Consider the following 26,849-nt stretch of genomic DNA (forward strand, 5'->3'; position numbering starts at 1 on the left):
AAAATATGAAAAACTGTTCAACTACATGATTTAAATGTGACATTACTATTGCATACGCAACATGTTCTTGAAATTAAAAAGGTGAATATAAGATAATAACCAGGTAAATAGTTTTTCTTATCTATCATTTTGGCTTGGCTATTAGAAGAATACGTAGAGCTCTTGCACTCGCCCATTCGTCTGTCGTCGTCGTCGCCTGTGTCCTGATTTGGTTAAGTTTTGTTTGAAAGCTGGTAGTACCCCTTCTGGGAATAGACTGAAACTTCACACACTTTTTCACTGAGATGATCTGACCTGCAGTGCGCAGGCTTCATATTTTTGTGCTGCACTTAGCAAATTTTGGTTAAGTTTTGTATGTAAACTGGTATCTAAGTATCCACAGAAGGGCATGGACTGAAACTTCACACACTTGTTCACTGTATTGTAATGACATACAGTACACAGGCTCCATAATCCTATTTTATATATTTACAAAGTTATGCCCCTTTTCTAATAAGCCATTTTAGCTAACTTCTGTTGGAATGCTTGTATCTCAGTATCCACTGAAAGGAATGCACGTGTTCATTGTGATGATCTGACATGCTATGCTGAGGTCCCATAGCTCTATACTGAATTTTTACAAAGTTATATCTAATTTTTACTTAAGATTTTAATTAACTTTTGATCTAACGTCCAGTGCACAGATCCCATAACTCCGTTTTGCTTTTTCACAAATTTATACCCCTTTTTCAACTTTAAGTTAGCAATATTTTGCTGTAATCTGTTAGCTCATTAAAGATCATAAGAGGCGAAAGTTATATGACTTAAAATTGATGCCGCTATGATTTCCTTATTTTAGCCAAGTTTTTTTAATCACAATGTTTTTGAAAAGTCGAGCGTTGCTGTCCTCCGACAGCTTTTGTTTGGGAGAGGAACGTACATGATAAAAAGTCTGGCGCACAAACCAACCATGCGATAAGCAAGATCAGTTCTTCCTTTGGTGGTCTTACTCAGGCGTGCCATGATTATGAGATGTGGTATTAATATTATCTAATGGTACGTTATTCGTTGTTTTCTAGTCTAGAGAAAACTGGCATGCCCACTTGATGCTGATAATTTATATCAAGTTTATTCTGAGAACTAATGTTTTTGCCTTATCATGTCCTGAAACTGTGTTAAAGAATCAAATAGTTTCATTTATTATCAAGGGACAGACTCTGAAATTAACATTTTTCTGTATACGAAAATAGCAATGCTGTGCACAGCCATATTGATATTTAGCATATTATCTCATCACAAAACTAATATCAGCAAACAAAAACTATTTTGTTTAAATATTTGAACCATAACATCCGCAATCCCATCTGCAATTATTTCTGTTTCCTACATCAAAATAATTCTCTGGGATAGCTCACTGTGTGTTAGAATAGCTCACTGTGTGTTAGAATAGCTCACTGTGTTTTAGAATCAATCTATGGGATATTTAAGCATGCAATTATATTTTGATGGATTATTCTCCCTAGGTGAACCTTTTAATGACGCACAATTGCTAACCGTACTTTTAATAAATGCCATCATTTTCATTTCATGTCAATGACATTAGTTTGGATGGTTCAATGTGGAGCAGGGAGTAAACTATTCTAAGGTAAGGAAGAACAATCAAATATTTATTGATGTATCTAATCACAAATGTTTTGTAGTTTATAAAAGCACTTTAAGGAAGTTTGATTCTAAAGCAAAAGCTCTAACTATGATTTGAACAGATGATAAGCACGTCTTCAGTCTCGCGAGAGGTTGTACGAGATATTCCTGTCAAATGTACGTTGTTGCATCGTCCATTATAGAGAATCGAAAACTCAGAACAAATCTTAAACATAAAATTCTATAGTTATACGACAATATAATTGATACTGTTTACATGAGAATATTAACAATATAGTGAATGTCTTAACAAGAATTGTGACGTCATTCTCTAACGACATTCTATAAATGGACAATATTAAAATTGGTATGTAAATATTTATAGTTTTTTTTTGTAATTTGTAATATGGGATTTTGTGTCAGGCTTATCCCCAGTGGTGTTTTTGCCACTGACCGTTCCAAGGCGGTGCCCCACTGTGTTCCTTTGTTTGTTCGTTTTGTCCTGATGTGTTGGCTTTGTGTGTGTGTGTGTGTGTGTGTTCCTTTGTTTGTTCGTTTTGTCCTAATGTGTTGGCTGTGTGTGTGTGTGTGTGTGTGTGTGTGTGGTGCACGCGGCGTCTGCGTGCTGTGGGTTTCGTTTTGAGGAGGCTGCGTTTTTGGTGCGTGGTATTCCCTGTTTGATATTTGTCTTTGTTTTTTATACATTGTTTAAGACCAGTATCTAGCTAACATTATTCAAAAATCCTGATTTATCTAATTGCCTTTTAAGGAAAGGCGACTTGAACACAAGAGGTTCAATATACTAGTAGTATCTATACAATATGTCTCGAATTGTTGCAAAAATCCTTTTAAATTGTAATAGAAAAAAAAAACGATCAAACAAACGCAAATATTTAAATCAGTGTGTAGTTCGGAACAATAAAATTTTATAACAAGCGCTTTCTTTTATGTTTTTTATTTGTTTTGGTTTTAAATCAATGTCGAGTTTGTGCAAAAAAAAAACCTTATCGTAGATATAGGTGCTTAACGAGTTGACAATTGTTCTAAGTTTACATCTTTTAACTAGTAATTAAAGTTTGAACTTTGACTTCCTCCCAGGAACGAAATGGATATGTCCTATTGAAATTACCAATCCATATCTATGTAAAGATCTTGACAATGGCTGTAAAAGCACTTTAAGAAACATGACATTTAACGTAACATAACGCGACGCTGACGTTTAAAACGTACCAATGAGAGTATGTATTTAAGAAATAATTTATAGCAAAAGAGTGTTTTAACACTATTTATGCTCGATGGGCGGTTATACGTCGGGCGTAATAATTTCACGAGGGCGCAGCCCGAGTAAAATTATTTGTTCGACGTTTTACCGCCCGAGTGTATAAATAGTGTTAAAACACGGTTTTGCTACAGCACGTGCACTCTATCCCGACGAGACATGTATCATATTTTTCTAATATTTTATGTCTTTTCTGCTTATGAAGTTACTCAATTGTGTATAAAACGGTTTGAAAAAAAAATTTACATGTGAGATTTGTGCTCGAGAAAATCGAGCTATTTGTCCTTTACGTCACGCTTCAATGATTTTAAGACCAATTATTTTTTACTTAAATGGTAAGGATAAACATGAAAATATGAAAATATTGTAGAAATGTGTTCGAGTTATGCTTATTGATTTCTCGATCTATTCCCAATTTAAAAGTGAGTACTAATAACATTTGACAAATGTGTTTACTATAATGATTATTGCTCACAAAGCATTAACAGATGCCATATTTGTCTGTATGACGCAAGAGTGATTCGCGCAGTTGCAGTTTCCATGTAAAGTTATTTGTTTTTGAATAATAAATAAAGCAATAACACTGCAAATAGCAACTGATAGGAATCTAAATGGGAATAACACATTAACTATTTCAGCTAACAGGTTTTGCAATGCTTCATCAGTTTAAAACACAATGGCCTGATTTGCATGTTATTTTGTTTTAATTCAATAGGCCTACTACTACGTAACCAAAATACACATGAGCTGTCAATTATCTGTGTGACATTGGGGATATTTGTTTGTTTCATTGTAAGTTCGAAATATCTTTCACCGGGTGAACACCAGATGCAATATTTTCAAGGGTGGCACAGTTTACGAGTGAAATAGTTCGATCTTACATGTAAAACGGTTTTTTTTTATATCATGTAGTTTCTATGATCTTATCCAAATTTTAGGTTACATTCCACCAATTGTCTTCCCACAGACTTCCTTTACAACATTATGACATGTTCAGCAATCAATAAACCGAAACCACCTTTCTTCTTATACCGCCTCGGTAGCCTAGAGGTAGAGCGCTTGCCTCGAGTGCAGGAGGTCGTGGGTTCAATCCCTGGCGGCGTCATACCAAAGATGTTAGTGCTAGGACTGGTCAGTCCGGTGTCAATATAATGTGACTGGGTGGGGTATCATGTCACGTGTCTACGGCGTGATATTGCAGTGAAGCAGCACTATAAAGTTGGGCATTGTGCTACACTGCTACAAGTAGACACCGTCGTTTATATGACTGAAAATTGTTGAAAACGACGTTAAACTCGAACACACACACATATTTTATAATAGTTTGGATTAAAACATTATGAATACTGGTGCTGTTATTTTCGCGTGAATGATATGGCCTCCTGTTTACATAGTTGGCATTGTGGGAGAAGAGTGTTTAACGGAACCTTTTTTTCAATACACATTAATTGTAAAACACCATAAACGCAGTAAAAAAAACCTCTTTGGTTTGTTTACATAACCTCGGGCGGGGCGTATGTTCTCCGTGACTATTTGATAAAGGACATTGTGTCTGAAATATTAGTCCTCCACCTCTGATTCATAGTTACTTGCGGAGAACAGGTTTGTACTGGTACAGAATCCAGGAACACTGGTTAGGTTAACTGCCTGCCGTTACATAACTGAAAAACTATTGAAAAACGGCGTTAAACCCAAAACAAACAAACATCACTGATCAATCGGAATGACTAAGACTTTACTTAAGCTGTATCTACAATTAATTTCTGATAAATACATGCGTCTAAGCATTATTATTTTGCATGTGTTTTTGTATGTATGTGTATTGGTTGGCGAAACACTATTAAAACCGTGTCTTAGCCCTGTATCCATGGGTCATGTAACATCAAGTTGTAATAATGAAATGAAAGAACTGGCACACCGAAAAGTGCCATTCTAATATTTCAAATTAAATGCAAACACAATTCACCGTGTCCAACCGCTAAAAAGGAGTATGGGTAATTTTAATTTTTTTATTATACGAAAGTAAAACATATATAATCACTCTCAATCATTATGCATCAACACAACTCAACATGTGCACTAACGGTCTGAAGGATTCCCCGATATATCTCCAGATAAATTCCCTTGCGAAGAATTAATGGCATACACATACATACATGCGTCTAAGCATTATTATTTTGCATGTGTTTTTGCCATTTTTAACAAAATTATGTACTAGTTAAGTATCATGTCATTTTGGAATTCTGTTTATTGCTTAAAGGCGATTAAGAGATGTGGTATGTTTTATCTATGTCAAACTGTTTATTTTAGTAGTATGCAGTATTCAACTGCCACATGACGGCCATAATTATGTAAGAATTGTGGTTATTAAGCTGGTCATTTAGAATTATGAAGTTCATTTAATGTCTTTTCGTAAAAAAGTTCCGCTTTGAAAAAGCATAATGTGCTAGTGAGGATGATGGTATGTGCATGTTTCATTACCTCCCTTGAACAGGCTCAAGCCAAGTCTTCTGTAATATTGCTTTGTTGCGGTCTCTATTTCCAAATAAACACGCTTGACAAAAGTTTCGAATATCCCTCATTAAATATACATGGGATTCCTGTACGCATTCTGAGTATCAGATTGATTTTTCATAATCTATTATTTGCTGGAGCATATTCAATTTTGATAAATTTCTTAAATATGACACGTATCAACTCTATTACTGATATCTTACTTGAAACAAAACTGATAGAGGCAGACAAAGACATATCAGAATAACAAAGAAATTATCGGTCGAGGAACAATACTGTTGCTAATTGTTTTCGGATTGAAACGCGCCGTATGTCAACAAATGTTTATTATATTTAACAGGACTGGAAAATAACAAAAGTGCATGAAGGCGATTACTGTAGGTGTGCAGATCAAGTGTAACATGGATCATGTGTAACATGGACAAGCAATAACTCTATGTCATTGACTCTTTGCAAGAAGTTACGGATGTTTATAGATTCAAGATTCAAGACTGACTTTGAAGCTCAACTGGATAGTCAGGTATTTTTTTTTTCAGTAATTAGATCCATGATTTACGTGTAGTAATATAGTAGGTTAATTAAAACAGCATTAAGTTATTTGCTATCTGACCATTAGTAAGGTCGCGAAAACATGTAACAAATCACACTGAGTAAATATTTACCTTAAATATAATATCATCTTTATATAGATGGTAGTAAAAATCAATAAAACTCTAAAGGAAAAAAAGAGGAAAATCAAATGAAATCAGATAGCGATTCATTAAAAATGCCTTACCAGATATATGTAGGTCCAGTTAGTCTGATCTTTATATGAAATGACATTTTGTTTTACATATGTCTGTCAACAAAATATCGACACAGAGCGTCTCTGCAGTTCCTGTAATTACTTGTGTGTTTTTAAACTGGCAATTAATGGTGTTTTTTAACTCCCGTCCACTGCTGGACCTGAAACTCATTTTCAAATTAAGCTTATAACCTTTTCATGGTAAACAATGTTTGTTTCAGATCTAGCATCACAAGAATATGACATAGAATAGACTAGAAATGGAACACAAGAAGCCGTTTATAGATGTCAAGGTAAATGGAGTGAGTACCGGCCTGACCAACGCAGCCAGGCCTGAGTCTTCTGGTGATGACCCTGATGACCGGTATGGTACCAGCACTGGACAACAGCATATCGTAAAGGATATAAATAGCCCGCATTCTTCGCAGGTAATCGTTTCAAACTACAATATTATTTGCAAATGTTTTAAATATTTATACTTTTTCTATTTTAAAGTCAGGAAACACTTAAGAGCCAAAAAACACCATAGATACTCATCTTTTGTCAGCGCTTTTTGGGTTTGTTTTGCCCTGAGTACTTTCTGGATTAAGATAATGTGCGCTAAAATAAGGTTGGTATTTATTCGGCGTATCCGTATGATTTTAGTCTGTATTTTAGAGCGATCGGGGTATGGAATGGGATAATCCGTTTCTTGCTAAGTCTTAAAAAACATTGAATAACAGAAGACATAATGTAAACAGAGGATATTTATTAGTTTTTTGGTACGAAAAAAATAAAACGATTTCTTTTAATTTTAAAGTTTTAATCAAATTAAATCCGATAAACGTAATGTTCCGAAGTTCCGGAGATCAACGAATATTTATGAATGACAGTGGTGACGGGCTATATTTGTACGTGGGTCGAGATATTGTGTTAGTGTTATTTAGGGGTCCAACGCGAAAATATTTCAGGATCAACTCAGGGCGTCAAATAATTTTGAATAGCTATAACCATTGTTCATTTATTTTTGCTGCTTAGTTTAAATATTTGCAAATTGACCGTTTGTTTTGCCATATCAGAGCCGCTCCAGATTTATATCTTTATCTTTTCTGTCCATAAGTAAAATAATTTCACAATTACCGTTTGGCGTTACTTTCTGTTTTATTCTGATTCTCTTTATTTCAAACATTACCTCTGTGTTGTTTATCTTTTTAAAAAGATTTTCTTTCTTTTTTAATTTTCATTTTATATACAATTGTGATATCAGGGCATAAAGTACACGAATACTTATAATCCTATTGAAACAATTCTCAGCTACACTGTATAAGCACACGCAAACATTGTTTTAACAGCGAGAAGATCGTCACGTCAATGCGGTTTTTTTTTTTACTTTATATGCGTTCATATCAGTGCATAAATAAGACGAAATGAAAATAAAAAGACAATTTATAACCCTCTTACTTTAATATTACACAACTCTTTGTAGTTTTACTTTTAACTTTATGGTTGTAAATTGTAATTTTGAGACAAATCAAGCTTAGATCGGTGTGACACAATCAAAATCGACCCATACTGGCTGACACCGCTTACAATTCAAATATAAACATAGATTGCAAATATTTGCAGAATCTAATACGGTCATTGGAAAGTAAATTAATAAATAAAAGTTGGATGTTTAAACTGTGAGGCGAGGTAACGTACATCACAGATAATCATTGACGACTGGTCATGTTTTCCGACTAAATTAAACACATCAGTGCAAGGATACAATACATTGTAGGATATTTTATGAGACAAGGTGTGTAGCTTATATAATATTTCCATTCTTTTATTACCCGGATTTTTTTTTTTAAAATTGGGCATTACTTTAATATTACATTGATCAAAGAAAGGTACTAGTAAACGGAAAGTACAGATAGGAACACAGACCCTTGAGAATTTTCATTCTTGAGGATTTTCGTTCTTGAGGATTTTCATTGAGGATTTACATTCTTGAGGATTTTCATTCTTGAGGATTTTCATTGAACAGAGGTTTGTAGCTTAATAGCTTTTTAAATATTGCACTAATGTAGGCTTTGCTAACCATTTATAAATATGGCATTGTAATCGGACTTGCTAAAGAAAACAGATATCCGCATATAAAGGCTAAAAGTATAAATTCAGTATGTGTGACTTTGGCCAAAATTAGCACCAAATGAACGGACAAAAATGAAAATAAAAAAGAGGCTAAAATTGTTTACATCTGTTTTTCTTAGAATGTAAAAAATCATCTTTTATATTCCTTGACCAGCCCGAAAATTATCACGAAAGTTGTATGGTTTTTTTTCAACCAAATATTCCTGAAGATGGAAGGCATAACGTTTTCGGCCCCTCCTGCAAAGTGTAAAGTGTGCTCTTCTCTAAGACGCCGAGAAAAGTTAGAAAAGGCAGGGAAGGAAGTGTCAAAAAATTAAAATTTAAAGTCTTAAAAAACGTCTCCACTGTTTATGCTACTTTTTGTCAAACTCAGACAAAATCTCCAAATAGTTTAGCCGTATAAGTTTTAAAATATTTCATTGCTAAATTGTATCAGTTACAGGCTGTTAATAGTGCATTTAAAGATCATGTACACTTGTACTTTTAACAACTTTCTTTTAGCATTTTTTTTTCTGTTTTTATCCGGATATTGTTCTAATTGGGACCAATTTAGGTCAGATCGGAACGCATTATTTTAAAAGTTAGCTAGAGTTACACAAAGTCTTGTTGATTTTGAACCACATCCGGGCTGTTCCTATTTTCCCTCATTGATCGGAATATTTACCTTTCAAGCTTCCACAATATTTAATTGCGTTCATATTAAAGCTTACATTGAATGATCTTTACGTACAAACATTTCAAATATAAACGGTTCAATAAGTCTTAAATATTGCCTTTTGTGCAGAATCTAAAAGCGTAAAAGCATCGATCAAAGAGCTAAAATGCAATTTAATCGAATAGAACAAGTCCGTTTTCAGACACAGAATTTAATAAGCTAATAGCAATATGACGATTAATAAATACAGTCGTCCGTTCGGGAAAGCATAAGATTCTTTAACAATAAAATGCTAGCGATATGCAAGTGTTTATTACTTTAGTTTTGAAACAAACGTATAAAATGAAGCAGTTTGTGTTGTATGCGCATCATTATTAGGCTGCTATTTTTCTACATGAAGGATACTGGATCGCATTACTTATAGTTATATTTTAAAGTATGTATGAGAAAGGTACCTAGATGTTTTGTTGCTTTGTATAGATATAGTACTAATGGATTAATTAGTTGTATGTTTAGTTTTATATTAAGCATTCTTCTCGTTGGGTATTTAGAACTGGTTGGAGCTCTGTGTGGTCAAGAATTCGCGACTCGCGGTTAATGATATGTTTGCGCGTGATATGAGCCGTGCCATGAGAAAACCAACATAGTGGCTTTGCGACCAGCATGGATCCAAGCTGGTCGCAAAGCCACTATGTTGGTTTTCTCATGGCACTGCTCATATTTGTTAACATTTACTCTTGTTTAACCTGGTTGCAATACTAGCAAAATAAAATTACAGCAACTGTTACCGGATCTACAGTATATAACATATAAGTGGTAATATTATATTGTTTTAAATATTTTTATTTCAGAAAAAGACCTTTAAGTCAGTTGTTCAACGCCATTTTGTGAAAGACAAACTGTTTTTCTTAGTTCATGACCTCTTGAAATCCATAGACGACGAGAAGCAGGCTCAAGAAGATCTTATAGCATCATTTCGAACAGCTAGAGAAGTCACTGAACCTATCAGAAGACAAAGTATTGCCTCTGCTTCTCACCACATAAAACGACGAAAGAGACGCGACGATAAACCACTTCTTGAAAGAATTAAACAAACTCGTAGAGAATCTTTACAGCCGCTTGAAGACATAGAAATCTATAACAAAAATGCGGCTGCGGTGGGTGAATTAAAACTTAAAGCAAATGAGCTTGATAATGAGGGTGATAATGATAGGGTAAAGCTAGATCGGATTGAAGAGGAACGCGTAATAAGTCCAATGAAGCCTCCGTCCGCATCAGAAAAAAACAATGTGAAAGTTGACAATGAACAAGTTAACGGTAATGAGAAATTTGAATCTTGTAGTAGTGATACAGACAGTGCCTCATCAAAATCACGACAAAGACCTAAAAGCTCTCCAGCTAGTGAAACAGAAAAGTTGTCCGCGATTTATCAACTGAATAAAGATGAAAACACAAGTGAAGTCGATCAGCTGGTTTTAGATTCGGTCCTTCGTGAAAGCGAAAAGGTTGACACTGAGGACACTAAACATTTTGAAAAGAAAACCACTGATAAAACGGAAGACGACAGGACACTTGAAGTTGAAGATTCGGAAAGTGCAGATCTGACTGTAGAAGTTGAATCTAACGCAGATAGTGATGAAGATGAAACTAACATCAGAGGTAATATAGAAGTGAATTGCGGTCTAGTAAGGAGATAAATTTCATTTCAAACATGTATTTCTTTTTTTACAGAACGTGTTTGCTATGTAATGCATATATAAGATATGCATCTGTTGCCTTGTAGTAAAGATTGTAATCAGGTACATAATTGGCATAGTGTGGGAAATAAAAGTAATATAGTAACATCGTCCACGGTACTAAAATAAAACTGTAGCAACAAGTGTTATTAAATGACGTTATTATATATGTTACTATAAATAGTTATAAAAAAGCTGTTTAAAACGGTCATTACGGCCTCTATATTGACGAAGCCATAATGGCGCAGTGCACCTCACGCGCCATAATCATAATGGCCCTTGGTAACCGGAACGTCAGCGCGTTCTGACGTTGACGTCATGTAGCAACGTCATTATTAAGAGGTTAATATACGGCTTGGTTGTGCCTTTTTGCCATAATGGCACAGGTAGTGTCATAACTGCCCGAGGGCCATTATGAAACTAGGTGTGCCATTCTGGCTAGAAGGCACAACCATCCGTTTATTGACCTTTTTATCATATACCTTCGCTTCAAATCCATCTTGTTATTTTCATTTTACATATTTTTTCCACAAACTTATGGGGCCTAAGCATCATTTGTATTGATTTTTTCATCAACAGTGCCATCATTGTTTGACAATCGATCTGAAAATGATTCAGCACCCTTTCACCCGACGTAATGACGTTGCTACATAACGTCAACGTCAGAACGCGCTGACGTTTCGATTACCCGGGGCCATTATGATCATGGCGCGCGAGTCGCACTGCGCCATTATGGATTCGTCAATAGAGGCCGTAAATGACCGTTTTGAACGGGTTTTTTGTTACTGTTTATAGTAACGTATATAATAAGGCGGGTTAAAGGGTGCTGAATCATTTTCAGATAGATTGTCAAGATTAATATTGATGCCACTGTTGATGAAAAAACCAACATAAATGATGCTTAGGCCCCATAAGTTTGTAGAAAAAAACATGTAAAATGAAAATACCAAGATGAATATGAAGCAAAGGTATAAAATAAAAAGGTCAATAAACGCCTGGTTGTACCTTCTAGCCATAATAGCACACCTAGTTTCATGATTATGACACTGTGTGTGCCTTTATGGCAAGAAAGCATAACCAAGCCGTATATTAACCTGTTAATAATAAACGTTGTCATCCAACCTATATATCATTTCAATAGCGTGGATATGCATTCTTTTTTTTTCAATTATTGACAGTGATAATATATATACTGCATGTTGATTTTACACTGCTACTAAATGTCAAGTCGACCGTATATTAATATTTTGATATGATGTAGCAAAATCACTACAAGTTTCATACAGGTCAACAACATATGCAATAGATTTTCGAACTGTAGCACTAGCAGGAGACTTTAGGTCAATTACCTGATTATAATGAAAACAGTTGCTTGTCAATGTTACAGCAACAGATCTATTTTATCAGGGCTTCAGTAAATCATATTAGTAGTATGTTCGTTCGATAGCGTTTTCGTAATTAAATCAACGTTATGTATTTGTCGAGGCACTGGTAATTACGCAAAAGGTTGTTGACACGAAAGTTCTGTGAACTCGCAATTTTTTTATACGTGCATTTAATTTCAAGTTTGTGAGCGTTTGATCGAAGTTTATTTAATGAATATATAAATCATTTCTCAAACGCAAACAAAGAAATGTTTATTCAAGTTATAGTGTGGGCGTAGACGATTTTTGTTAACAGAATGTAACAGTGACTGTCCTGAAAAAGTTCTAGTACTTCCAAATAAGAAAATTTAATACAATGCATACTAATTTTAGCTCTTCGAAAAATACACAATATATTCAAGGTAGAGTTACCTCATACAAAATTAATTACCAGGTATTTTTCTACTGCTATTCTTTATACAACTTAGTTGTTGTTATTTATGACCGGCGGTGTTTATAATACCTGGAAACCCCGACGGATCACAACGCGTTCAAGTTTTTCTCCGACTGTTGATACTTCGCACTTCCGGTTCAATACAAATCATGTATTGAGAATGGAAACATGAATGTCTGTCTGATAAACAAAAAAAAAAAAATGAAGGAAAAAACAGATGATTCCGGCTGACCCATAAAGACTATTTTCAATGGTAGCCCTGCTCTCGGCAAAGAAAAAATGTACAAAATAAGGACTGCTTGTGAAAAATTCTAAACAAATTATTATTGTTTGATGAAATATGAAAAACGAACGAATTTAACCGTATGTGATTCAGTGAAGGCCAAATGCGTCACTTGTATTTATTTTGGACACGTTTTGGCATTCGGCAATTTCCGTATACGATTAGATAGTCTCAGTATGTGATTTCGACATTTTTCAGCTGGTTACTCGCATGAAGTACATTATCAGCCGGAATATGCCGAATTTTTATTACGAGAATAATTAATAGATCATAAATCGCTGCATGTCTTTTTCGGGTCCATTAACTTGATAGCCTTGCCCATATATTTACTTTTCATTTCAGTAATCGGCTCTAACGATGAAATTGAAGATAACGATTTAGATGACGATGCTTATGACGGCGGTAATGAGGATGAGTTTAAAAAACTAAACGATCCTAATTTTTGCATATCTGTGATGGAATACAACAGAGCTCCAGCGAGTTTACATCCAACTTTAGATCCTATTGCTGAAGCCTCGTCAGAATCGTTCCAATCAATGCCATCGTCTAGTCGGGATTCTACAAGTATTATTGAAATTCAGGCAAAGCAGAGTTCGTTGCCATGGCGTGATACAAATAATGTAACAAATACTTTTTCAGAAAACGGTAGAATTAAGGCACGAGATAATAGAGTTGATACATTAAAAATGCAGGGTTTGAATGACATAGATGACCACCAATATGACAAAAAGGACGGGCACACAAACTATGTCCAAGAGATTGATGGTAAAGAAAATAATCATGATAAAGTGCATAGCAAAACAAGGAGTCAACGACAGAAAAGTGATAAACCAAGAATCACGTATGCAGAGTACAAAAATACCACATTTGAAGAAAATTACAAAGAGAAATTTGATTCTTCTTGTGCATCGGCCAAACATAGATCAGGTAAAACTTCAAACGAAAATACTAAGTCAAACACATACAGGAAAACGGAACACCACAGAGAATATTCCCATAGGAAATCTAACGATTCTAAGGATGTTAATGACGACAGTGAAAAGAAAAACAAATCTAAATCCAAGGAAGCTGCTAAGAAACTAATATCGATAGACCTTCTTGGAGTCTACGAAGACAATACAGATCTTCAAAGGGTATCGAGAAGTGAAATAAACACCCCTAAACAAACATCTCGTCCAGAAAAGGAAAGATCTAAATGCTCTCCGAAAAGATCGCGGTCAGCATCTCCTAAAAAGAAGCGAGGTCACGAAAGGAGGAAGTATGACCTTAAACCTCTTCCACCGAAACTTATTTCAAGTTCCAACAGTCGAAGTAAATCTGCGGTCAACTCACATCGAGTGAAAGCTGAGGTATCATCACATAGCAGCAGTACAAGTTCATTTGAAGATATGAAAGATTCTTACAAGACTTTACAAAATTTAAAAGATGAAAGGCGATATAGAAGGCCAGATACAGTTCTGTGGGAACGGCTAGATATATCTGAAGGAGACACTAAAAATAAACTAGAAAGGGTGAGATGGGCGGATAAATGCGACAATACACATAGGTATTCTGGACTAACTGAGGGAGACGCAAACGACAATAGTGATTTGAATGGTCGCAGAGTAACATGGAATATACCAATAAATGAACAAATAAAAAACATAACAGGTTCCAAGAATGTGCCAGATATTACAAGACTGTCAAAAGTAAGTATTTTGATATCGTCAATGGGTATAAACATAGGTGAACAACTTTCCTGACATGCTATTGTTTGGTAGCGTTATATGCTTTCACATATTTTATTACATTTAGACAAGTATATTGACATCGCTGTTTGGTTATTCGGGTTTACGCGGATCTCTACAGGTCTCAAAGTATTGTTTTTTTATTGTAGCAGTCGTTGACTTCAAATTACTTGCCCCTCACGGATTTGTGTTCAAAACCTCGCTTGAGTTGTAGAATTCTTTCATGCGAGAAAGCCATCCAGAAAGTATGCGGAAATCGTAGGTTCTACCAAGTTGCTTGTCTGTGATGAATAACGCCCGGACGGGCACCTTTGGGTCTTCCTCTACCAATAAAAGATGGAAAGGTGCCGTATGACCTATAACTGCGTCGGTGTGACGTAACCTCCTACTCCCACGAAAAAAAAAATAACAGGCAATTTCAGTGTGCATTGTAAATCGAAAGTTAATCCGTTACTGTTTTGTTTTTGTGAGAGTTCTGTAACTATTCAAAAATAAAACTCTCGCCGTTAATGATATTTTACCTGTTCTGTTGTAGACTGTACCACGAGAAGAACGTGTTGGACGTCTTTACATCGATCTGAAACAAGAGCGTCGTGCATCCGGGTTTGCAGAGTATAGACGTCTTTGTGCTCCAGAGCAAAAAGAAGATATAGATGAATTCACACATCTTTAAGGACAATATTAATTATTAACCATGTGTATGTCATTGCTCAGACAGTGACCGATTTGGCGGCGTCAAACAGATCGTCTGCGATCAAGAACTTTAGTTTGGATGGGCCTATTGTCACCTAGCTGGTGGTGTATGCATTTTTATCGGGACAAAAGTTGTGAAATGTATCTAGGGTCACTTGGGCCAAGGCCAAGGTCGCATTCACTAAAGGTAGAAAACAATCCTCCCAATAACTTTAGAAATGAGATAAACCAGTATTGGCGAATAGGTAGCTTAGGTGGAGATGGTGTGAGTCCCCTTGAATTAAGGTCAATGTCACTGTTGCTAAAGATAGATAACTGATGGTGATGATGTGAGTCCCCTTGAATCAAGGTCAATGTCACTGTTACTAAAGATAGAAAACTGGTTTCCGCCCAATACCTTTAGTTTGCTTAAACATATTGATATGATTTACAGAATGAGACTGTTTTATCAGACTTATTCTTGCTGCTATATCCGCTATATGACTAAATATGAAGTAGCGAAAATGTGTAAAAATTCGTCCAATCCAGAATTTGACAATCACACTCAAATTAATTTGCATTGTCCGTGATACAAAAGAGTGGCATGGAAAAAGAAATGTAGAATATGAAATTTTATAGTAATTTTGCAGTGTTGTCCTCACGTAGATCAGGTAAGCAAAATCACGGAAATTTGCACCAGTCATATGACAATGAATGTCAGAGCAAGAGAGAATCTTTTTTAATTATACATCTCGACATAATATAAGAAAAACTGTTTTTACAATAAATAAAAATGTTTTAATTTTTCGTCCACTATTCTTAACTGTGTATCCCTTATGTCCTAAGAGGAGCCGAGCTAAAATAAATTTGAACGGCTAATACCCCAGTCACACATACGGCGCAGATAGCTACGCCTAGCCACGGATAGAAACGTAGTAATCCGTATCGATCCGTACCTGAGCCGTACCTCAAAGTACTAATCCGTATCAATCCGTACCAACACCTGGTCAAAACGTATTCAAGACTTACCCCAAACTTGCAAGTTTCTCCAACTTTTGAACATGCACAAAAGTTTGAGCGATCCGTAGCCATTTGAGCGTGACTTTAGTCCAACTTGGTTGAAACTTTATCATCCGTAGTTAAACGTACTAAAACGAAGTTATCCGTACTGAAACGTACTTTGCCGTAGCTGAACGTAGTTATCCGAGACTGCCCGTACTTAAGCATAGTTCAACGTAGTTCACCGCAGACCCGTCCAAGTGCTGGGCAAGTTGCCAGGCGCAGTAAAACGTAATTTAACGTAGTACTCACTTCCTTTCCGTACTTATTCGCGTCCTGTATTGTTTTCTTCCCCCCACCCCCCCTGTTTCTCACCATTTTTTCCATACTAAGACGTATTGCTCCGTACTTATTGATCCGTACCTGAGCCGTACCTCAAAGTAGTAATCCGTATCAATCCGTACCAAATCTTGGGCAAAACGTATTCAAGACTTACACCAAACTTGCAAGTTTCTCAAACTTTTGAACATGCACAAAAGTTTGAGCGATCCGTAACAATTTGAGCGTAACTTTAGTCCAATTTGGTCGAAACTTATTCATCCCTAGTTAAACGTACTTACACGTAGTTATCCGTACTTAAACGTACCTTGTCGTGTTGATCTAAAGCTGAACGTAGTTATCCGAGGCTGCCCGTACTTAGCGTAGTTCAACATAGTTCACCGCAGACCCGTCCGCGCACCGGGCAAGTTGCCAGGCGCAGTAAAACGTAGTTTAACGTAGTACTTATTTGCGTCCTCTATTTTTTGTTCCCCGTTTCTCACCATTTTTGCCGTACTAAGACGTACTGCTCTGTACTTATCCGCCCCAACCACAGACCAATCCCATCCGCACCGTACCTCAACGCACGGACATATTCGTAGGTGTGACTGTAGCATAAATCAAATAAACCCGCAAATCTATGGAATTACATTAAAAATATGAACCACTGTAAAAATGAAACCTTTGTTAAATGTATCCAAAAGAAAACGTGGTTTTATTGTTACTCGTGAAACAAATACCTGTGCGCATGCGCAAACTGTAAAGTGACATTTTGCGAAAAGCTTTGTTTAAAACAAACGATTACTTACTTTTTATTTCATAAAAAAAATAAAATTTTGTTGGTTGAGACTTAACATCTTAAAGTTTTATTTATTTCCGAACTTGGAAATGCGTTAAATAGTCATTGAGAATCGGGTTACTTAGCAATTTTCCCTTTCCTTTCTTTCGTGTCCATGTAGACCACTGTGTCAGTTTGTATTTATTTGTACCAAGAAACAATGTATTGCGTTTCAGCTGTATATCACCAACCATAGAAAGAAAGAGTTGTGTTTCATATGAAAATTGAACTGCAAATAAATCATGTTTATCACGGTGTTAAAGAATTGTCATTTTATTGACGTAAACCTAATCCGGAAGAGAACTCCATGCAGAAAGGTGAAACCCTTCCAGATAGTTCAACTTTTTAAATACTTTACTTTTTGTCTTAGACCTTTGGAATGCGTACATTTTATTTGCAATAATTTCTGTGCCCTAAAATTGAAATGTAAGTATGTTTTTCATTGATATAATCATATGCAATTCGACAGATAAATCTAAGGGGATCAGCTATTGTAAAGAAATGAACATAATATATTCAATTTATTTTTATGAAATCGACATAAACATCTATAAAAAGACAATATTAATAGTATTACTAGAATGAACTTCTCATAATAGCTGGTAAACGAACATCATCTGTGTACCAATAATTTTCTTGCCCACTACATAGTTTACTGTTCTGTCCCGTACTGTTCCGTACTTCTTTGCGGCAGTTAAAAGTCGCTCCGTTTATGGACTCTTGAGTGTTTTTTTTTTTTTTTGTTCTTTGGAATAATGTAGTCCATTTAGTGATAATGAATGGAAGGATTCCGCTTGACTCCATCAAAACGAGTCTGCTAATATTTTGCATGGTTGTATTCTATTCTTACACAGGAATTAAATTCTTATAGGCTTAAAGATAGCGTCGAAGTTTAGATCGGACGCTGCAGTTCAGCTGTATGACGCCGAACTTCAAAACCATGGGGGACAGGAGTTCGAGCCACGACTCCTCAAACCAAAATTACTGTAATTCATTATGTTAACGTACCAAGGAAGCACCTGCAATTGAAGTAACTTCTGAAACTTGCATTTATCCCTGATGCTAAAATTCCTAACATTCTTTTGGAGAAGTCACGTATAATCTGCTGGAACCAACTCTCGAATGGAGCTAATTCTAGAACAAAATGTTGATGTTTGTTAATTTATTACCTACATACGATTCACACTTGGTGGGCATGTATAGGGAAACATATACACTCGTTGAAGTTCACATACAAGCGAATTCATCACGCATTGAAGACTCCTAGCAAAAAAGTTCCGTAAGATCAGATCGTTCATTCTGGCACTAATTAGGAATGAAAATACATGTTCAAATTTTCGTGAACACTTCAAATCAATTGAACTGAATGATTAATATCATAAATGTTGTGAACAAAATTCGTCATACAATCACACATTACAAACGCATAAACAAAAACTAATTGACATTTAAAAAGTACTTGATTATTATTTTTGATTGAAAGACTTGTTTCGGGTTTATATGTCAAGTTTCCATTTTCATACGGAAAAACTGGCGATTCGTTTTTGACTCCAGTGCTGACATCATTAGCGTTACATGAACCCAAAATATTCAGTAAATGATTCTTCTGTTTTCAGATGCTTCACTTTAAGCATAATTTCAATCTCTCCAAAGATGAACGCGATTTCATACCCTCGCTCTTTGGTTGTATTCCCTCTCGGTAGTTTCACGTGCATATGGCCAATTTTTGAGCAAGTTGGGTCAGTCACAAAAACTGGATTGGGATCTGTGGAGAGGAACAACTCAATATTTGCTGTTCTGTCGTCATCAGAGGCTGGGTATTTTGTTTCAGTTATTCTGTGGCCTGTTTCGACTTCTTCTCCCTGTTTTACAAGAACTTTAAACACATCTGAACACATCGCAACGCCATTAACAATTCTCTTTGTATGTGCCGGATGTTGCGCCGAGTCGAATTCTACAGAGCCTCTCACACCATAAGTGAATCTTGCCTTTCTGCTGGCAATTATGCCTGGGTTGTGTCCGAACAAAACGGCCCCTTTAAGAACCGCTAATCCTGGTTCAGGTGGAAAAATCACTTTCTTTCGCTTAAATTCATTCTTTATGGCATTTTGAACAATTTCACATTCTGAAAATCCCCCGACCACTAAGATGGTATTTATATCCCCTACATCTGGGTCGCACAGAAGCTCTCGCATATGTTCACATATTCGACTGACCGGATGTTGAAACATCCCAACAGCAATGCTTGCGTCTATTCTCAATCGGTTATCCTTTATTGTTATCATATCCCCATAATTCTTTGACATTAATGTTTTCATAAACTCCTTCCGGAGCTGACAGCCTTTCAAATCTTCTTTCTCTTCCAGTTTAAGCATCTGTAGTGACAAAGGCAAACGTATTTTCACAGAACCGCTGGAATCTGGCTGAATTGCTCTTTTAGTTGTTTCGAACTCTTTCAGAAGATCAAACACGTCATTCAAGCATTCCTCCTCGAAACGTTTCAATGTCTCTTGACCAAGTACATCTCTAAGAGTATTAACGAAAGCTTTGTCGACTTGCGTTCCTCCCCAGTTACCGCCGTTTGCTTTGTGGAGTTCTCTAAGCTTACCATTGGCCAGTTTCTGATGTAATGTGATGTCTACTGTTCCACCTGTAATATGAAGTAGGTAACACTTGATTCGAATTAAACATATAGGGATACATATAACCACATTTTCGTTGTTTCAGAACATATTCCGCGAACAAAGTATGTTAAAGTTCTAGATCAAAGGGGTCCGGCACACGAGTGGATTGAGTTTAAGGACTTATTTTAGGTTCCTAGTCGGGTAAAAATAATCAGCCAATCAGGGCGCTTATGTATAAATACATGACGTACGGAGCAAAATGGTAGCGGTTTGGGATTTTAGAAGCAAAACAGTTTGAAACTAGAGCTGCTTTTGAGAAAAGCGCATGTCTCTCACAACTGCCTAATCATCTGAATAGTAGTATATGAATCAACTATGCACAAAGACCTCAACTGCATTATCAGACTTTCAGTGCTTTGATTATCAAAAAAAAAATGAAAAACGAGTTCCAATGGCTATAATTCCGAAGTGCCTGGGCCGATTTGGCTAGTTATCAAACTTGGCCGAGGACTTATTGGCAAACACATTCTGAAAAGTTTGGTGAAGATGTTCGACTTAAATTGTGGACAAGCTTTGTGACAGACAGACACACAGACAGGAGTAAATCAATATGTCCCCCACACCACTGTGCGGTGGGAGACATAACAAGGATTATCACGGATGTTGGAGCTGTGCGAATAGAACTTTAGTGGTTAGTTTGTTGTTTTTAGTTCAATTACATATTACAATGGTTGCTTTGTCCGCGCAAAGTCCAGAATGTTGATTTACTGCTTATCGATTGATTTATTGCTACGCGATGTTGTCAGGGTGAGGATTCGCACTGTGTACTGTTAAATACGATGTCGGAGTGTCCAAAAACTGATAAAGTTGATGCAATTTTAAAAGTTGATGGATTAAACTAACTAAAGGCAACGTTTGAAAAGGAACTTCTGAAATAGATGACAGTATTTTTACTGGCCATATAGAGAAAGTCGTTGTAAACATAGTCTGTGAGGGGTAAGACCCCTTGTCTAGAGAGTATTCATACTAGTATGGGTTTTTGATAATTATGGTTCTAGGACACTAAAATAAGTCATTAAACTCGATCCACTCATGTGCCGGACCCCTTTGTTCTAGATTATATTTATATCGCATTATTTATAGTACTGTACTACTGTACTCTATTAGTACTGGTATGTTAAGATAATATCTTAATATGAGCCGCGCCATGAGAAAACCAACATAGTGGCTTTGCGACCAGCATGGATCCAGACCAGCCTGCGCATCCGCGCAGTCTGGTCAGGATCCATGCTGTTCGCTAACGGTTTCTCCAATTCCAATAGGCTATAAAAGCGAACAGCATGGAGCCTGACCAGACTGCGCGGATGCGCAGGCTGGTCTGGATCCATGCTGGTCGCAAAGCCACTATGTTGGTTTTCTCATGGCGCGGCTCATATCTTTATTTATATTATTTGCAATGACCTACAGCATGTATACCTTTTGCATTTGGAAATAGGTTTATAACCTTTAATAGTCTATAATATAAAAAGGGCCTAATTCTTACATTATAATAAGACTTTTACAATCCTGGATAAATATTGAAAAATCTGAAAGAGAGAGAACAATGCGGCACTATTATTAAACACAAATACTTTGGCAGATGTTCTGTTTGTGTTTTGTAGTATTATATGCTAAACTCAAATATATTTTTTCACATCAGCATGACTTATAAAAAACTACCTAGTCAAAATCTACCTATATATAGTTGCTTACCTCCCATATCAACGACCATGTACTTTGAACCAACAGTCTTGAGGTCGTAGTGGTCACCATCAGTGGATACTACAAATGGAATATTCTGACACCAAACCGAGGCTGCTTCAGATTCAAGAGCGAGGCTAAAACGATCGTTCGGTATACCTGCCTAGAAAAGTAATTTCATACACTTTGTTTATACATGCATGTTATTTAATCGCAGACATTTTTAACTAACAAAATAAAATTATGTTCACAGAAATTTTGAATTCACGCTCTACTTTTCGCCGGCACTACATCTTCCCATTCTGCTTTGACAAATGACAGAAACCGCGATTCTACTGAAATTAAACTTTAGACTGAAAAACAGTATCGTATTTCAGTCATATCTACCTTTTTAAATGTGGTCTAATATTTATTTGACTGAATGATGATCAGAAAATAAAACACATTGCAACTTCACTTAAAAGTCAAAAGTCAAACTTACGTCTGCAGCGGCTTCTCTCATAAAAAGCCTAGCTCTATCGTCCCAAATGGCGGGAACTGTCAGCACAAAATGGACGTCTGATTCGTCTATGATAAGTTTCCCACTTCGTTTTTCATTCAACGTTGCCAGCACATGATCTTTTAAATATCTTATAGCCATAGAGAAGGCACTAATCGCTGGTATCTTTACTTTTCCGGATAAATCCGTGACTTCCAAACCCTTAGACAAATCCTGCAAACAAAGTGCATTTATCACATAATCTATAAACATTAGAAAAATATGTTCTTTTAATAAAATATCAGACAAAAACATGTTACACGTAAAATGATAAATGTAAGTCTGTTGCATAATTTTTGTAAATAATTAATTAAAAAAAGCAATCAAGACCTTCTTGTGGTTTATTGTGTAATTCACCGCGGTTCATCGTTCACAGACGCTTAGATATGTAACCGCCCGTGTTTCAATTCCTACGCATCTGAACTCTGAACCGTAATAAATCGGGCAACAAACCCTCCAAAGACCTTTGTTCAAATTAATAAATCTAAACTGCCACGGAAAAATTAAACAAAAGTCAGTTCTTACCGGGTTTTTGTACAGTTGCATTTTGAATCGCCGGAAAAGCGCCCAACCATCGGCTTCGTCATCTTCCAGTAGTTGTGCGTACTTTTCCTCAGCCTCGTAGCCGAATGCATGGAACTTCCGGTCTTGGTCGACAAGTATTACAGTAGGTGTTTTGAGAGAAATCAGGCTTTTGGACCAGCTCTGGTTTGTTTTAATCTCTGTAGGTTTCGATTTGAAGGAGTATGCATATCCGCTGTATGTCGTCCCAAAGTCTATCGCCACAACAAGGATCGTCATTTGGAAAAAGATGCTGCAAGTGTTACGAAAACATTATTTAAAGTAATGAAATGTAAGACATAATTAGAGCATATAACAAGAACGACAATAAATAGTAAATCGAACCGATGCATGGGTAGCCTGATGTTACAGCATTTACGACATGTACATTTCAGTTTCTTATCTGATAAACAAATATAACTACAAAGCTACAAATTATCAAATTACCGTCGTTCTCACGCGAGGTTTGGCTTAAAGCTTGTAATTCAGACATTCAATACCCTAGTATGAAATATGGAGTTTTCTCTAAAAATATTTGTCATGCACAGAATAATATATAACAAGAGCTGTCACAGGAGACAGCGCGCTCGACTATTTCGATGCTGGATAGTGAAACTGGGCACATCTGAGGAAGATGGGCTGTCACAAGATTGTTTAATGACTCCAATAAGAATGAAGATATTGGACAAAAGCTTGAGTCTGTGTCAAAAGTATTAAGTAATAATAGAGATAAAGAACATTAAATAAGTACAATTCTAAGCAAAAAGGGGGATAATTCATGAAATATTGGTGCAAGAGTGATTTTTGCACCTTGTATCATATGATGTGAGTGATGATGTGGAATAACAACTTCAAGTTTGAATCAAATCCATTTAGTAATAACTGAGATGAAAGTGCACCAAATTTTAACCTGAAAGTCTAAGTAAAAAGTGGGGGGGGGCATAATTCATGAAATATTGGTACCAGAGTTATGGACCTTGTGTAATATGATGTGAGTGATAAGGTGAACAACTATTTTAAGTTAAATCAAATCAATTAAATAATAACTGAGATAGAGGATTGCATATGATGGGTGATGATAAATTCTAATGTTAAAAAAGACGAGAAGGAGCGGGGGGGGGGGGGGGATAATTCATGAAATATTGGTGTGAGAGTTATGGACCTTGTGCCATATGATATGAGTGATGATGAGGAATAACTATATTAAGTTTGAAACAAATCCATCAAGTACAATGTAATTACAGAGATAAAGTGGAAGTGCATCAACACTTTAACCAAAGTGTGGACGCGGAAGAACGCCGACGCCGGCGCCGGGTCGAGTAGGACAGCTCTCCATACTTCGTATAGTCGAGCTAAAAATGAAGAAAAGAAAAAGACCAAAAGAGAGAAAGGATGCTGATTTTTTTTTCGTGGTGTTGACAATGCATTTGAAATTTTCAAAACAACAATTCGAGAAGGCGGGGGGTGGGGGGGGGGGGGGGGGGGGGGGGGCGTGTTATCTGTTAATAAATTCTATATTCTAATAATTTTCTTACACACAATCTGCAGTGAAGTCGCTTTAAGTCAACAGGAGTATCAAATTTAAAGTATCAGTTGCGTTGTACATTGCGCTGACAGTAAATAACAAAACGTTGGGTACTAGCTAAGACTTTATCAAAGTTTAAACTGATATTTAGGTTATTAATATGTCTTATAGCTTAACCCTAGATCCAATGCTATTTCATTTAAATTGTCTTTGTTAATTGGTATTTTCAAATAACGGGTATGTTTGCAGGTAAAATGGAAGACAAATTGGTGACTTTTCAATGTAGGCTGTAAAGTTGTGATATTTTCTGCTTAGGTGGGGGGCGGGGGTTGGGGGCGGGGGGGGGGGGGAAAGCGGGGCACATGTTTGACTAATGTACACATACAATTTATGTTATTTTTGTATCTTTTGGTGGCGAAGGACGAACCGAGGTGCCCCTTCGAGCACTGTCCGGATTTTGGTGGCTAAGGACGCTCCCAGGTGCCCCTTCGAGCACTGTCCGGATTTTGGTGGCGAAGGACGATCCCAGGTGCCCCTTCGAGCACTGTCCGGATTTTAGTGGCTAAGGACGATCCCAGGTGCCCCATCGAGCACTATTTCTGGCATAGACGAGCACCTTAGTTGAACCACCGGCCTTGGATAATACCTTTACATGAAGAAATCTACACCCCAAGCGAGTTTTCCAACTCACATCAGTGAATGAATCGAAGTGAGCGAACTGAATAACTCGGTCAAGAGGGTCCCAACCCCTACCCCATTTATTAATCTCATATTTATATAAAAAAAACAAGGAGCTGCGTTCAATAAACGCTTGATGTCCCCGGTCAAGGTCAAGTTCAAGGTCAAACTGAGGTCAGGTGATGTCTGAAGATGAGGAACGGTCACAGGTTACATCTGCATTAGTATCAAGTCATTCTAGTAAGGGTTATTAATGCTAGACGAAACGGTCCCATTTGGTTAACCTCGTACGGACGAACGGACAAACAGACGAAGGGACGGACAGGACAATCACTATATGCTTCCCGCATCAGTAGATGCCGGGGACATAAAAAGTGTATAAATATAAATAATTTGTTTTGTAACTTTTGTTATATACATGTAGCATGCTATGTTTTTATTCACAGGAGATTTACATACTTATACTGCTCCTACATGTATATTACACTGAAATAAATAGTGTTAAACTTATAAACGTTAAAGATATACACATGTCGAATCAGCAGTTTTAAATGTACATTTAACATATACTAGTTTGCTAACTTATGAAAATATTTTGATATGCTTTATAAATTTTGCAAACATTTGTTTAAAACAGAAGTGGTTAAAGTGTAGGCCGATCGCACCACAGGAGCTATAATATAAGTATTAATTAAATACTAAATACTAGTATAGGAATACCTTCATGACTTTCTGTTTAGTAAATAATACAGACATATGTGTTTTAAGATATTCATGTTAACACAAATGTAAAAATTTCGACGTATATAAATGACACCTCTATTCGTTCCACCTATATCAATCGACCTTAAAAGGGTTGCATATATGATAGAAATATATATTACAAAAGAGGTTACCTGAAAACTGGTTAATAGTCCTCTATATATGTATATGAATATGAATATAAGTGTAGAATATTTCAAACTAGTTTAATAAACAGGTTGTTTGTGTTTAACTCATTCATTTAAATATAATATTAAACGTGATGTTTAAACCAATTCAAATCCTGGTTACACACCTTTATGATAGTGCGTACATTTATGGAGTGTGGGTATTTACCTATATTTAACACAGCTAGTAAACATGTTGAAATTAGCGGCTTTAACAATAATACAAAGTTTTTCCGTGGAAAAATAATCGCGTTTTTTTAAACGACAGCAACGCATTTAATAATAAATTATAAAGTACTATCGATTGTCGATAGAATGGAAAAAACATTAACAATGTTTGGTTCTTTTCCTAACACAAGCATATCTAACGAATTAATATCAGATTAACTGAATCATACCTTTCATCAAAATACTGAAGACCCACCTTGTAGCCCCGATGATATATGTACACTAACATGAGTGCAGATAAAACGAGCCAACAGTGAAACGGGAACAAACGAAAATGTTTGAAACACCTGTCACTTTCTTTGTCTACAAAAGGTTCCGGACCTTTTTCATAAAGGTGGTGTGTGGTTTAGGGTGGGGAGTGGGGTGTTTGAAGTTGAGGGCGGAATTTTAATTGTGATGTTACAAAGATCCGATCTTTTCCTCGATCAATGTTGCATTTTGAAACTTACGGAAGGTATACTACCGTGTTCATGGTACATACCGTTGCTTAACCAAAAATACTTGATTTCATCAGTACTGAGTCTACTGACATAATGTGAACCCTCATACGCAGGCGCAGACATAGGTTGGCAGCTTGGTAGAACTACCGGCCTTCTGCAAGCCAGCTGGAAGGTTTACTCGACTGGATTCTACACACAAAGCGAGGTTTAGAAGTGAATTTGAACAGT

At 36.3% G+C, this 26,849-nt stretch overlaps 2 protein-coding genes across 3 annotated transcripts; one reads left to right on the top strand and one right to left on the bottom strand.

Annotated features, from left to right (window-relative positions):
- The first annotated feature begins 1,461 nt into the window (after window positions 1–1,461).
- Window positions 1,462–16,010, top strand: LOC123557994 (hybrid signal transduction histidine kinase M-like). The gene is made up of 6 exons (XM_045349847.2): window positions 1,462–1,624; window positions 5,754–5,933; window positions 6,419–6,625; window positions 9,819–10,626; window positions 13,147–14,492; window positions 15,067–16,010. Exons 3-6 carry the CDS (start codon window positions 6,458–6,460, stop codon window positions 15,202–15,204), a joined length of 2,460 nt encoding a protein of 819 aa, XP_045205782.2. The 5' UTR covers window positions 1,462–1,624; window positions 5,754–5,933; window positions 6,419–6,457; the 3' UTR covers window positions 15,205–16,010.
- Window positions 16,011–17,866: 1,856 nt separating this feature from the next.
- On the bottom strand, window positions 17,867–26,425 carry LOC123557995 (heat shock 70 kDa protein 12A-like). Of its 2 annotated transcripts, none has more exons than XM_045349848.2 (5): window positions 26,352–26,425; window positions 22,786–23,074; window positions 22,204–22,434; window positions 21,735–21,885; window positions 17,867–20,008 (listed from the first exon to the last, which is right to left on the bottom strand). In XM_045349848.2, exons 1-5 carry the CDS (start codon window positions 26,408–26,410, stop codon window positions 18,930–18,932), a joined length of 1,809 nt encoding a protein of 602 aa, XP_045205783.2. In that variant the 5' UTR covers window positions 26,411–26,425; the 3' UTR covers window positions 17,867–18,929. The 2 variants fall into 2 exon arrangements, with proteins under 2 accessions (XP_045205783.2, XP_053400356.1); XM_053544381.1 differs by lacking the exon at window positions 26,352–26,425 and adding an exon at window positions 25,921–26,108.
- Window positions 26,426–26,849: the final 424 nt, after the last annotated feature.

This window comes from Mercenaria mercenaria, chromosome 5 (assembly GCF_021730395.1).
Source record: "Mercenaria mercenaria strain notata chromosome 5, MADL_Memer_1, whole genome shotgun sequence".
Classification (NCBI taxonomy): Eukaryota; Metazoa; Mollusca; class Bivalvia; order Venerida; family Veneridae; genus Mercenaria; species Mercenaria mercenaria.

Coding starts and splice junctions, on each gene's coding strand:
- LOC123557994 (XM_045349847.2), top strand. CDS start 6,458: ATGGAACACAAGAAGCCGTTTATAGATGTCAAGGTAAATGGAGTGAGT. Junction 10,627..13,146: donor AGATGAAACTAACATCAGAG/GTAATATAGAAG, acceptor TTTTCATTTCAG/TAATCGGCTCTAACGATGAA. Junction 14,493..15,066: donor ATATTACAAGACTGTCAAAA/GTAAGTATTTTG, acceptor GTTCTGTTGTAG/ACTGTACCACGAGAAGAACG.
- LOC123557995 (XM_045349848.2), bottom strand. CDS start 26,410: ATGTTAGTGTACATATATCATCGGGGCTACAAGGTGGGTCTTCAGTAT. Junction 22,435..22,785: donor TGCAACTGTACAAAAACCCG/GTAAGAACTGAC, acceptor CTTTGTTTGCAG/GATTTGTCTAAGGGTTTGGA. Junction 20,009..21,734: donor CATGGTCGTTGATATGGGAG/GTAAGCAACTAT, acceptor TTCATATTACAG/GTGGAACAGTAGACATCACA.